General features: G+C 38.8%; 1 protein-coding gene across 2 annotated transcripts in view; it reads left to right on the top strand.

Annotated features, from left to right (window-relative positions):
* The first annotated feature begins 1091 nt into the window (after positions 1–1091).
* LOC118735214 (tyrosine-protein kinase Drl) overlaps positions 1092–13227 on the top strand; it is a 93414-nt gene continuing 81278 nt past the window's right edge. The window contains exons 1-2 of one of the 2 annotated variants that reach the window (XR_004992539.1): positions 1092–2517; positions 8722–9960. Coding sequence is in view for 1 of the 2 variants with exons in the window: in XM_036464860.1 (XP_036320753.1) it covers positions 1118–2517 (1400 nt within the window). In the remaining variant the exon portion in view is untranslated. The remainder of the gene's footprint in view (positions 2518–8721; positions 9961–13227) is intronic. The other variant, XM_036464860.1, reaches the window with a different exon arrangement.

Genomic DNA, 13227 nt, shown 5'->3' with positions numbered 1-13227 from the left:
CGGCTTTTCACATGTACACAATCGGCTTCTTACACGTACACAATCCGAACGTCAACCGAAAGAGTAGAAGAGCAACAAATTTTATTTAGTTGCATGCAAACAACAGGCGAAGTAAGTTGATGACGCATTATTGTTGAATAAAGTAGGTACACTGAGCAGAATGAATGAATATTCATTCAAAAATTTTAAACACAATTTTTCGAACATACACCCCTAGAAATAGGTATGTACCTATATGGTCCCAAGTCGTGCTTTTCTTCATATTAAAAGAACTTTGTGAATTATGTATTTTTTTTTAATACCAGACTAGTCCTCAATTAAAACATACAATATGTTTTGTTATTTATCTTTTGGTTTAATCGTTATTTTAAATTGTTCTTAAATGTCAAGTTTTACCTAATTTTAAAATAAATATATATTAGATATATATATTTTTATTTTATTTCTACTTGAAATCAACGAAATTTTCTTTTGATATTCTGAGTGCTCGAAGCACGTTATCTTTTTTGCTCAGAAATCCATACTTAAATTATAAAAAAATAATACTTTTGTACAATACATACAAAATTTTACCAACTTTTTCCTTTCTTAGGGCCGTTAACTTTGATTATATGTTTCTATGTTGTTTAGATCTAAAAAATAACGCACAACGAAAAAAACGGCAAAAAAACATACCAAAGTTTTTATAATAAGTAATACAACACAGAAATTTTTTTCCGTGCATTACCACCAACACTTTCTCATTTTTTGTTTCATAACTAATACATTCTCATTTTTAGACTTTTCTCTTTTTGGCGGGCACTGGTCTAGGAAAATCGAAAAAATATAGTATTGTCAGCTTTCACATGACCAGGGATGACAGCGCAACTAGTACCACATGAGTTCCAACCGTCCAGCTCTGCATACCTTTTGTAGTAGTTCAAAGACAGTTCTGAAATTTGTAGGGCGGAACTAGCGCTTTGCCAAATTTGCTGCAGGGTTTCCTTCCTTTAGATTGCAGCGACCATAAACCCGCGTGTTAAGTCGCGTACTCCATTCACAATTTTTGTTTTCTCTTTCAGCCTTTTATTTTATGCTCTCTACTTTGAACTTCACTGGAATTTGTCGGGACATTTTAATGACGGACGTTATCTTCTCTCTTGTAGGTGTCTCAGCTGAGCTGTACTATGTGCGCGATGGCCAAGTCAACGATTATGCGATCAACTTTGCCGTCCCCGTGCCGGCGAACGTCAACGAGATCTCGTTCACGTGGCAAGGTCTAGCCCACCATCCGCTCCCATACAGTGTCAACATTATTACATCAGAGCCGTTCGTGCTGCCGCGTCCAATGTTGAATATTTCGCGAATCGGTGAAATTCCGCTGGAGCCACAGACATTCGCTGTCAGCCTAAAGTGTTCTGGTACGCGCGACGCTGAAGTTGAGGTCACCATTGCCATCGAAATAATACTGGACAGAAAGACGAACAATGTCACTGATCTGATGTTCAGAAGGAAAAAAATTTGCCTTGCCGGGCCACAGGATGAGGGCCGCCATGGCAGTGGCAACAGTAGCAGTAAAGGTGGTAGCGCCAGCAGCATCAATATGCACATTAACCAACCGGGTGAAGGTATTCGCAAAGACGCTACCGTCGGTAGTGCCGCACATGAAACGGAAATCGTTAAGGTGGGCGAGGATAGTGTGAGTGGGCATGTGAGCAGTAGCGACGGGCAGCATACAATAGATGAAAATTTGTTGGATGGTGGGCGGTTGAGTGGAATAGGCACTGTGCTGCATGACTTCGATCCAATGCTGAAAGAGACTCTGGCACCACCGTCTAGTGGAGTCACAACACTTATTGTGGGTGGGATCTTAGCCCTGTTGCTGGTGACCACACTTCTCATTATCGCCTATTGCGCCAAGGGCCCTACGAAGCGCCAAAGCCATGGTGTACATCTCATAAAGACATCCAGTTTTCAACGTTTGCCGACCATATCATCAACCGCACATAACTCCATCTACGTGTGTCCATCAGTGATTGCGCCAACTTATGCGACTCTCACGCGACCATTTAGAGAGTACGAGCATGACCCCGAGGAGTTCAATCGACGCCTCAACGAACTTACAGTCCAAAAGTGCCGCGTCCGTCTGTCGAGTCTGGTTCAGGAGGGCACATACGGTCGCATTTATAAAGGCACTTACAACGACTGCCAAGAGGTGATGGTCAAAACGGTCGCCCAACATGCTAGTCAAATACAAGTTTCACTGCTGCTACAAGAAGGTATGATGCTGTACGACGCGGCCCACCCTAACGTACTCTCCATATTGGGAGTCAGTATTGAAGATTTCACCACACCATTTGTGCTCTACCCGGCGGAAAATAATACACGAAACCTTAAGTTGTTCTTGCAAGAGCCGGCATATGCGCGGAATGTCACCACCATCCAGACCGTTCTCATGTCGTCGCAACTCGCAATGGCTATGGAACACCTGCACAATCACGGTGTAATACATAAGGACGTTGCGGCCAGGAATTGCGTGTAAGTAAAAATAGTATGCGTTCCTTATATCAACCCCTTTGCGCGAAATTATCGTACGTTCAATTTTTTCTAAAGGTGTAGAATTATGAAAAAATGCGAAGAGTCCGGTCAGTCAAATTCAATATGGTTATTGTAAGAATTTATCTACCGCCAAAAGTAGTTATCTAAAAGCGTAGACAGGTGGCAGCGTTGCTCGGGATCAACTCGTTAATTCGTAATTATCTCGATAATTAACTGCAGTTGATACGGATTAAGTCCTAGGCTTGATTCCCAAACTTAACTCGGATCAAGGGAATATTCGATGACCAAAACTCAGAGAGCGTAGAATACAGAGAAAGTGCAAAACTGTCATGGACATATACCTTTTCATCGGTAATGCAGTCACCATACAAATTCAGATAGGAATCCAATTAAAATTGAATAAGAACTTATTTGAATTAATACGGTGACTACATTACCGACGACAAGGTGGATGTCCATGCTAGTTTTGCATTTTCTTTGTGTTATACGCTCCCCGAGGAAGCAAATGCCAACTACTTAATCCGCGGTAGCCGAGTGGTGAGGACTGCGTTCTATAAGCCTGCAGGTCCCACAGTCGGTCCTCGGTTGCAGCGAATTCGAGGGATGAAGACGTCTTCACCTTTGAAAGGCCACGATAAAATCTTTGCTTCCACTACGTTCTTCATCAATTTCTTAACTGCGAGTCGCCTGCCGATGCAGAGTTTTGGCTCATTAATATTCCGCAACATGATAATTGCCACACCTTTTTTCAATTTCAGTATAAGGGGTAACCTCTGGAAGATCAATCGAGTTCAAAAATTCCGTTTGATAATTAACTGCTTCATTTGCTGCCACAACGGTGTTTATCGACGTACATTTTTGTTATTTCAACACTTTGAATGTTGGATTGAAAAACATTATTGAGTTGATAGACATCCTTATTCTTCGCGCAAAGAATACCTCCTTCACTGAGCTAATCGTGATTTCTATAATTAACTTGAATATCCGGAAACATTCTTTCGATCTGTTCTCCTCAAGCGATTTTTATGTGCCATAGTGCACTCATCCCAAACAATGAGTTTACATTTTTGTAATAAGTAATTCTCCCGTACCGGATGTTGTTGAAATATTGCACGTGGGAGTTTCGATGATTTGTATAAGCTAAATGAGAAGTGCTTCTACCTGGCAATTATGTCGCAGATATTCCAGACGAACCGAGAGCTTCGGCTACGTAATTTTTTCATCTAACCGTTGCCACAATCTTATAAGGAATGTTTTCCTAGTTCTTTTGCACATCCAAGAAGATGTTCCCACAACTGCGTCATTTATCATTTGCATCTGCTTATTTGGCGCTGTAACCGCATAAGCGATTTCGGCCGAGTTCGACAAAGCACGCCAGTCGTTTCTCCCTGTGCCAACTTACGCCAATCGGAAATGCCACGTGAAGTCAAGTCCATATCCACTTGGTCCCTCCATTTCAGTGGGCGCCTCCCTCTTCCTCTGCTACCACCAGCGGATTGCGAGTCGAATACTTTTAGACCTGGAACGTCGGTTCCCATTCGAACGACATGGTCAAGCCAGCGGAGCTGCTGTAAATCTCATAAAACTCATCGTTCCATCGTCTGCGTTACACACCGTCGCCAACGCGTAGGGGCCTGTAAATCTTCCGTAAGATTGTTCTCTCGAATACTCCAAGAGTCGCCCCGTCAGATGATGTCCGCGTTATATACCAGCACAGGCAAGATGAGTGACTTATAGGGTGTGATCTTTGTACGACGAGAGAGAACTTTACTCCCGAATTGCCTACTCAGTCCAAAGTAGCACTTGCTCGCTAGAGTAGTTCTGCGTTGGATTTCGATGCCGACATTATTATGGTTGTTATGCTGGTTCCTAACTAAACAAAATTGTCTAATTTCTCGGAATTACAACTGGCAAAAGTGACGTGGGTGCCAAGGCGCGAATGCTCTGACTCTTTGTTTGATGACAGGAGATACTTCGTATTGTCCTCGTTGATCGATCACCAGACCCAATCACTTTGCTTCGTTATCCAACTTGGAAAAGGCAGGATAGAGTTCGAGGTTTTTATTACCGATAATGTCGATGTCAACGGCATACGCCAGAATTTACACGCCCTTGTAAAAAATTGTTCGTGAGTGGTTCAGTTCTGCAGCTCTTATTATCTTAATATTTGCATCATGCGATCATAAAAATGCGAAGCAGCTCATCTAATTTAGCAAACAAAAAATTCTGGAAAAAGTGGATATTTTTATGTAGATGTGTATTAAACTAAGGTAGATTCTTGATAATTTAAAGTTGGAAAAACTCAAAGCTCAAGCAGGCACATTTTTCTACTCGCAATATATGGCGCCAAATGAAATTATTTGTGATTAAAAGTTAATAGTTTTATAGTGTTAGGGAATGGTGACTACAATTTTAAGTTTCCATTGAGGACTTTTTAAACAGCTTTCATGGGATACTTTCATCTTTTCGTTACGGTTTTTATTATTTTTTCACTTGTATCAGTAGTTTTTTATATATTTTTTTCCATTGCGAAATTTGTATAGCAACCCTTCGTTGATAATATGATCACTTGGTTTGATACGATTTTGTAAATTCTTTCTTCGTTTAAATTGTTCAGCTTCTGGATAAGTGGAAACATTAAAAAAAAAGTTATCTAGTGAAGCTTTCCCTAACAATTTGCGTTTAGAACCAATTATGTAATATTTCATTTAGTTCCAATATTTGCAGTCTTTACTTTTAGATAGGGCATACTCCTACTGAAAATATTTCTCAAATTCCTTTAGTTTTGAACCGATATTGTAACATTTCTTTTATTTTACCAATTTAATTGAGTTAAATTTTCAATAAGGTGGCCACCCTCCTCAAACATATTTTCGACCCAAAATTGCAATATTTCATTTGTTTAATCAATTTAACTGAGTCAAAGTTTTCGAATAGGTGGTAACCCTCCTCAAAAGTATTTCCAAAATTCTTCTTTCTTACACCTCTTTAATTTGATACCGATATCAATTAAATTGAGTTACATTTTCAAACAGGTGGCAACCCTGCTCAAACATATTTTTGGCTGTAAGTCTTCTTTAAAATCTAAGGTTTGATACCCAAATTGAGGTATTTCATTTATTTTATCAATTTCACTGAGTTAAAATTTTCAATGAGGTGGCAATTCTACTCAAAAATATTTCTTAAACCAATTAAAATTTAATATCTATATTGTAATATGTCATTTAGTTTATCAATTGCGCTAAACTTTTCAACAGGTGGCAACCCTCCTTTCAAATATTTTCGACTGTAAGCTTTCTTAAAACTCTTTAGTTTCATATCCACATAGCAATATTTCATTTACTTTATCAATTTAACTGAGTTAAAATTTTAAAATAGGTGGCAACCCTCCTCAAAAGTATTTCAACAGTTGTCTTTCTTAAACCTCTTAAACTCCATATTGTAATATTTAATTTATTTCATCAATGTAATTTAGTTAAATTTTAAAATAGGTGGCAACCCTTCTCAAAAATATTTCCAAGAGTTATCTTTCTTAAACTTCTTTAATTTGATACCCATATTGTAATATTTCATTTATCTTATCTATTTGACTGAGTTAAAGTTTTCGACATATTTCCAACAGTTATCTTTAATTTGATACCCATACTGTAATCATTCATTTATTTTATCATTGATCCTGGTATTATACTGAACAATACAAAAACAATATATTTAGATCGGTTCAGCCGTTCTCGAGTTTTGACGACCGTGACATACGAACACAACATTTTTATATAACGGGTGATTTTTTTGAGGTTAGGATTTTCATGCATTAGTATTTGACAGATCACGTGGGATTTCAAACATGGTGTCAAAGAGAAAGATGCTCAGTATGCTTTGAAATTTCATCATGAATAGACTTACTAACGAGCAACGCTTGCAAATCATTGAATTTTATTACCAAAATCAGTGTTCGGTTCGAAATGTGTTTCGCGCTTTACGTCCGATTTATGGTCTACATAATCGACCAAGTGAGCAAACAATTAATGCGATTGTGACCAAGTTTCGCACTCAGTTTACTTTATTGGACATTAAACCAACCACACGAATGCGTACAGTGCGTACAGAAGAGAATATTGCGTCTGTTTCTGAGAGTGTTGCTGAAGACCGTGAAATGTCGATTCGTCGCCGTTCGCAGCAATTGGGTTTGTGTTATTCGACCACATGGAAGATTTTACGCAAAGATCTTGGTGTAAAACCGTATAAAATACAGCTCGTGCAAGAACTGAAGCCGAACGATCTGCCACAACGTCGAATTTTCAGTGAATGGGCCCTAGAAAAGTTGGCAGAAAATCCGCTTTTTTATCGACAAATTTTGTTCAGCGATGAGGCTCATTTCTGGTTGAATGGCTTCGTAAATAAGCAAAATTGCCGCATTTGGAGTGAAGAGCAACCAGAAGCCGTTCAAGAACTGCCCATGCATCCCGAAAAATGCACTGTTTGGTGTGGTTTGTACGCTGGTGGAATCATTGGACCGTATTTTTTCAAAGATGCTGTTGGACGCAACGTTACGGTGAATGGCGATCGCTATCGTTCGATGCTAACAAACTTTTTGTTGCCAAAAATGGAAGAACTGAACTTGGTTGACATGTGGTTTCAACAAGATGGCGCTACATGCCACACAGCTCGCGATTCTATGGCCATTTTGAGGGAAAACTTCGGAGAACAATTCATCTCAAGAAATGGACCGGTAAGTTGGCCACCAAGATCATGCGATTTGACGCCTTTAGACTATTTTTTGTGGGGCTACGTCAAGTCTAAAGTCTACAGAAATAAGCCAGCAACTATTCCAGCTTTGGAAGACAACATTTCCGAAGAAATTCGGGCTATTCCGGCCGAAATGCTCGAAAAAGTTGCCCAAAATTGGACTTTCCGAATGGACCACCTAAGACGCAGCCGCGGTCAACATTTAAATGAAATTATCTTCAAAAAGTAAATGTCATGGACCAATCTAACGTTTCAAATAAAGAACCGATGAGATTTTATGCGTTTTTTTTAAAAAAAAAGTTATCAAGCTCTTAAAAAATCACCCGTTATATAGATAGATAGATACAGATTCCTAGATCAAGATTACTCAAATGCCTTTAGTTTGGTACCGATATTATAACATTTCATTTATTTTCCGAATTTAATTGAGTAAAATTTTCAAACAGGTGGCAACCCTCCTCAAACATATTTTCTACTGTAGGTCTTTTAAAAGCTCTTTAGTTTGCTGCCCACATCGCAATATTTAATTTGTTTTATCAATTTAACTGAGTTAAAATTTGCAAATAGGTGGCAACGCTCCTCAAAAATATTTCCAAAAGTCTTTTTTCTTAAACCTCTTTAATTTGATATCTATATTAACTAATGTAACGAAGCCTTGCACCTAGTGTGGCTGTGTTAGTATGTGAGCGTATCCACCGGATGTGAAAGCAGCTAGCTATAATTTCGATGATTCTTTTACACACCATACAACACTAAAGGGGTGAAACTTCGCTAGCCCGGCAGTTCGATAAAGCAGTTCTAAGCGGGCGTTTGCGTGTGCGTGTTTGTGTGTGTTGTGTGTGTTATGTGTATGTGTGTGTGGTAGGACAACTTCAAGTTGAGTAAGAACATGAGAAATGAGTGACCACTGCGGCCAGCCGAAGTGCAATAAAACGGCACTGCAAGAGGCTGAAGTGAGTCAGAAGAAAGTTACGCTGCCGAGAAAGTTCAAGTGGACGCGAGTTTTGAAGTGTGAAAAAAAATAAAAATAAAAAAAAAGGTGCTGTGTTAAAGTTTTGTAAGAAAATATAAAACGGTTCGCGCAAGTGCAACTAGCGGTTTTTAGGTTCCGTGATTTTTGGGTACCGTCAATTAAACGGGCTATTATTGAATTGTTAGACTAAAAGTATTTGGAATTTGAGGTAAGTTTTGATGATAGCCACATTGAAATTATTTTAAATATAGGGAACTTAGTGTGAATTTGCGTAGGCAGGTACATACGCATGTGCATATAAGTCCTAATGTATGTACGCACAGAACTGCGTATACAAAAGTATATACATATGTACATGTGTATGCATAGCAAGGCCAGTGCAGATGGAGATTAATGCTAAGAAAAGTCCCTAAGAAAAATTATGCAATGACAAATGTACGTAAGACTTTTTTAATATCTTCCAGGTCGCCGGTACGGACGTACAAAAGGACTTCAGTAGAAAAAGTACTCAAATACACGCCACGACAACCTGCTGTAAGTGCCCCCGACACATAGCACATCCACGAGCACTACTTGCCACAGCGCTAGCAAAAGGCACCGATAGCTACGACGATAACGTCGAAGAATTTAGCGAAGTACTACACACATCCATATGTACATGCAACATTTGCTGGGAAAACAACAAGTCTTTACAAGGAAGTACGGATATAAATACCCATACCTACATACATACACATACGTAAGGAGATATTTCGGCATCACATCCGCAAGCGACAAAATACAGGAAACAAAAGGGCAAAAACAACAATAAAACGATCAGCTGGCCGGATTACATAGAGGTGGGAGCGGGTCAACGGCCGCTGCACAAAATTCGAACACTTGGAAGCTGGAGGTACATAGAGTGAGGGAAGCTGAAAAAGTGAAGAGCAGACTAGAACTCACCTGGAACAAGTAAGCAGAACTGGGGAGAGTGGGCTGAATTGCAGTGAGCGAACATTCGCCAGCACCAGCCACGTATATATGTACATACATCGTCGCGCGGTCAGCAACGGCGAGATCGCCCAACGAAAGCCGATAGCAACCGCGCCGCCGCGACCAGCAGCGCAGCAGAACCGACTACGTCACCATTGCTTTTGGTTGTTGCTGTTTTTCGCACGTTTTTTTTTGTAAGGGATTTTTTTTGAAACCATTTTTTTTTTTTCAGTAATTTGCACTTTGATTAATTTGGATTTGTAACTTTAATTCTTAATGACAACTTGCGACTGTGTGCTTAGTTTTTTTCTTTTAATGCCGATTTTGCTTATTTCGTTTGTTGCCTTATTTTACCTTATCACACCATTCGCAATATCACTTCGCACTTGATTTAACTTTCGTACTAGCAATATAGTTTGGGTTTTTTTTTTATATACGTATAGTCGGATAGTTATATTTCTTATTTTTTTTGCAATCCGAGTGAATATTTCTGCTTTTTAATTTATATTTACGCAAATCTTAGAAATTAATTGTCGGAAAGCGTACTGCACGTGTGACTCGCTCGCTGCCCGCAAACACGAGCGAGTGACCAAAGCAACAAGTAGCGCAGGTCGTCAGACCTCAGCTGGCCGCTAATACCTATATATCTATGTATGTGCATGTATGTCGATTTCCAGCCCTTTTCAGCGTCCTCTCTACATGTTGGTACCAGCATCGTGGGAATGCTAAAGGTGAGTGAGAAGATAATTTAATACGCACCTACTTATGTACATATATACATATATATACATACGTATATAATATATATTTATACCCGAGCGCACTTGTGCACAAGGGTATATTAATTTTGTTCACATAACGGTTGTTTGTAACAGCCAAAACGAATCGAGATAGATATAGACAAATGTATACATAAATGATCAGGATGAAAAAAGAAATCGATTAAGCCATGTCTGTCTGTCCGTCCGTCTGTCCGTCTGTCCGTCTGTCCGTCTGTCCGTCTGTCCGTGTACACGATAACTCGAGCAAAAATTGAGATATCTCAACGAAATTTGGTATGTAGGTTTCCCTTAATCCAAGGTAGGTTGGTATTGAAAATGGGCGAAATCGGACTTTAACCACGCCCACTTCCCATATAACGGTAATTTCCAGAAATACGAAAACTGCGATATTTTAGTAACTACTGAAGATAATGCACTCAAAATTGATATTTACAATAATTTTTAGACGAAAAATAAGAATATTATAAATTTTTGGAAAATGGGCGTAGCCACGCCCACTTATGGTTACATATGTATATCTCGGTAACCGCTGCACCAATTTCTTCCAACCTTGGCACAGTTGTTGGCCTTTACATAACATACCAAATGGCTGAAAATTTTTAAAATCGCTCAATAACCACGCCTACTTCCCATATAACGGTAATTTTCAGAAATACGAAAACTGCGATATTTTAGTAACTACTGGAGATTATTCACTCAAAATTGATATTTATAATAAGTTTTAGACGAAAAATAAGAATATTATAAATTTTTGGAAAATGGGCGTAGCCACGCCCACTTATGGTTACATATGTATATCTCAGTAACCGCTGCACCAATTTCTTCCAAACTTGGCACAGTTGTTGGCCTTGGTACAGCATAAAAAGCCGCCGAAACTTTTTAAAATCGGACAATAACCACGCCCACATCCCATATAACGGTAATTTAGAGAAATACAAAATCTTCGATAAATCATTAAATATTGAAGCTAATTTATTCAAAATTGATGCTTGCAACAATTCTTTACCAAGAAATACGTTTATGGTAAAGTTTTGGAAAATGGGCGTGGCACCGCCCACTTATGATCACATATAAGTATATCGGTAACCGTTCTACCAATTTGTACCAAACTCGGTATGGTTATTGTACTTGCCACGTGTAAGCAAAACGTTGAAAATTATTGAAATCGGACTAAAATAACGGCCGATTCTCATATAACGGTAAATTTAAGAAATGCTTGAAACTTCAATATTTCGAAATTGAAGGACGCTAATTTACTCAAAATTGATACACCTCGGCTTACTATCTAGCGGAAGGTTTCGGAAGGGTGAAAAAACATATATTTAATACATGCGCCGGGTATTTAATGTTCGGCTCCGCCCGAACTTAGACTTTCTTACTTGTTTTTTTTTGTTTTGGTTACTGCGTTCCATAGTGCTAAATATTCGCGGCTATTCTTCTTTTGCATATACATACGGAAGTACATATGCGTATGTTCATTAAAGCACTAGAAATATTGAAATAGGGGCATTCACATAAGCATATTAAATCAAGAAAATAGAAGAGAAATTGCAATTTACTAAGTTCTGAAGTATTTATCCCGCGTTTGAAGTCATTTTTAATTTAGTTAAATATTTGTTTTTATTGTTTATTAATTCCATCCCGCTTTATTAGCATAGCGAACTTGTATTTTTTTTATACATTTCTGCACATATATCAATATTTTTTAATTTTTTTGAGAATTTTTGTAATTAGCCTAACTTTGTTGAGAGTTTTGCCATATGAATTTTGATAAGCGAAATCAATTGCTTTTGAATTCTTGAATTTCCTTAGATGTAATGGAGTAGGTATACATAGGATTAAAGATTTTCTTGTGAATATTTAGAAATAAATCATAACTATAAAATAAAAACAAGGTCAATGAATTTACCTGTAATTTTATTGCTATCCAGTTGAGAGGTTAAAGAGTCCTAAAAATGGAATGGTAAACCTATAGAGTTTGGTGTGGGTGTTACACTCAGGCCTAAGAGGGGACGTGAGGGCACTGACAGATTGACAGGACAGGTACAGGACTGATGAATTAGTGGACAGACATACAAGGTCAGGACTAGGGGGCGTTGCAACGTTAATAGGAGTCGACGCGACGCCCATGGCTGCGTATGCGAGGCACGCAGAGGGGGTGGGACGACTCCACCTGACTGGACAGGCCTTCTTCTTTAGTTATCACGTTTTTTTCTGTTTATGTCATCTCGAGTTCTTTTTTTTTCACTGCAAAGAGTAGGTAAGGTGCGCGGAAACAACCCCCCCGTACGGCGAGCTAGCCTGGGCCCGCAACCATGCCTGGAAACCGCCTCGCCTTAACCAACAGTCATCCCGCATAACAATGGCGCCCAACGGTAATAGCCCAATAGTTTTTTTGTATTTTCCCATGGTTTTCAATTATACTCTTAACTCTTTTTCTTCTTCTATTACTTTTCCCGCTTCCTTCTTCTTAGCTTCTTTTTTTTCTATTTCTGACCTTCTATCGGAAGAGTTAGGGTCACGAAGGCATCGTCACTTTCGGCCACAGGAAGTGACTAGTGCTTGAGTGACTAACCTGGGGGGAGTGAACATCACAACTTCGAAGTGCCTTCGTTGTTGTTCAACACACTGATGAAGTGGGATTCGAAGTTGTGGTGTCACATTAGTTCTGTTATTTAATTTAGTGGAGACAAGCTATGAGCTACCTAGTATGCGATCCAGCACCGCGTGCTAGTGAGGTTCATAGCGAGTCTTCACAGGGGGTAATGGGGGTAAGTGTGGCATCCACCGTTGGAGCTACGGCACTGGCGGTTGACATGCCACACTAGATTGAAGAGTAGGTAGGGGTTAGGTGACTTCAATACAGGAAAAGTACACACGGACTTAACGCTCTCACAATGACCTTGCTGAGTGTAACACCACCCACACACCAAAGCATTCATTATTACATAGCAACAACAAATATTACCGATACTTGTGTTTAAATACTTACTTATAAAATAAGATAAAAGTAAACGAGAAGAAGTAAACATTAATCCGGTTATTTAAACTGAAACAAATATCGGCGTTTTATTTTTTTTTATTTTTTATTTATTTTTTTTTCCTCTCATTTCTTTCTTCATATTTTTTTGTTATTCTCCATTGTAATGCTTATTTTAGTATTGCATGCATATTATTCCCACCATCATAATAATATATGATTCTTATTGTTTTTTA

Source organism: Rhagoletis pomonella, unplaced genomic scaffold (assembly GCF_013731165.1).
Source record: "Rhagoletis pomonella isolate Grant_MI unplaced genomic scaffold, Rhpom_1.0 Rhpom_scaffold_00003, whole genome shotgun sequence".
In the NCBI taxonomy this organism is placed as follows: domain Eukaryota; kingdom Metazoa; phylum Arthropoda; class Insecta; order Diptera; family Tephritidae; genus Rhagoletis; species Rhagoletis pomonella.
This window is presented reverse-complemented; position numbering and strand designations above follow the sequence as displayed.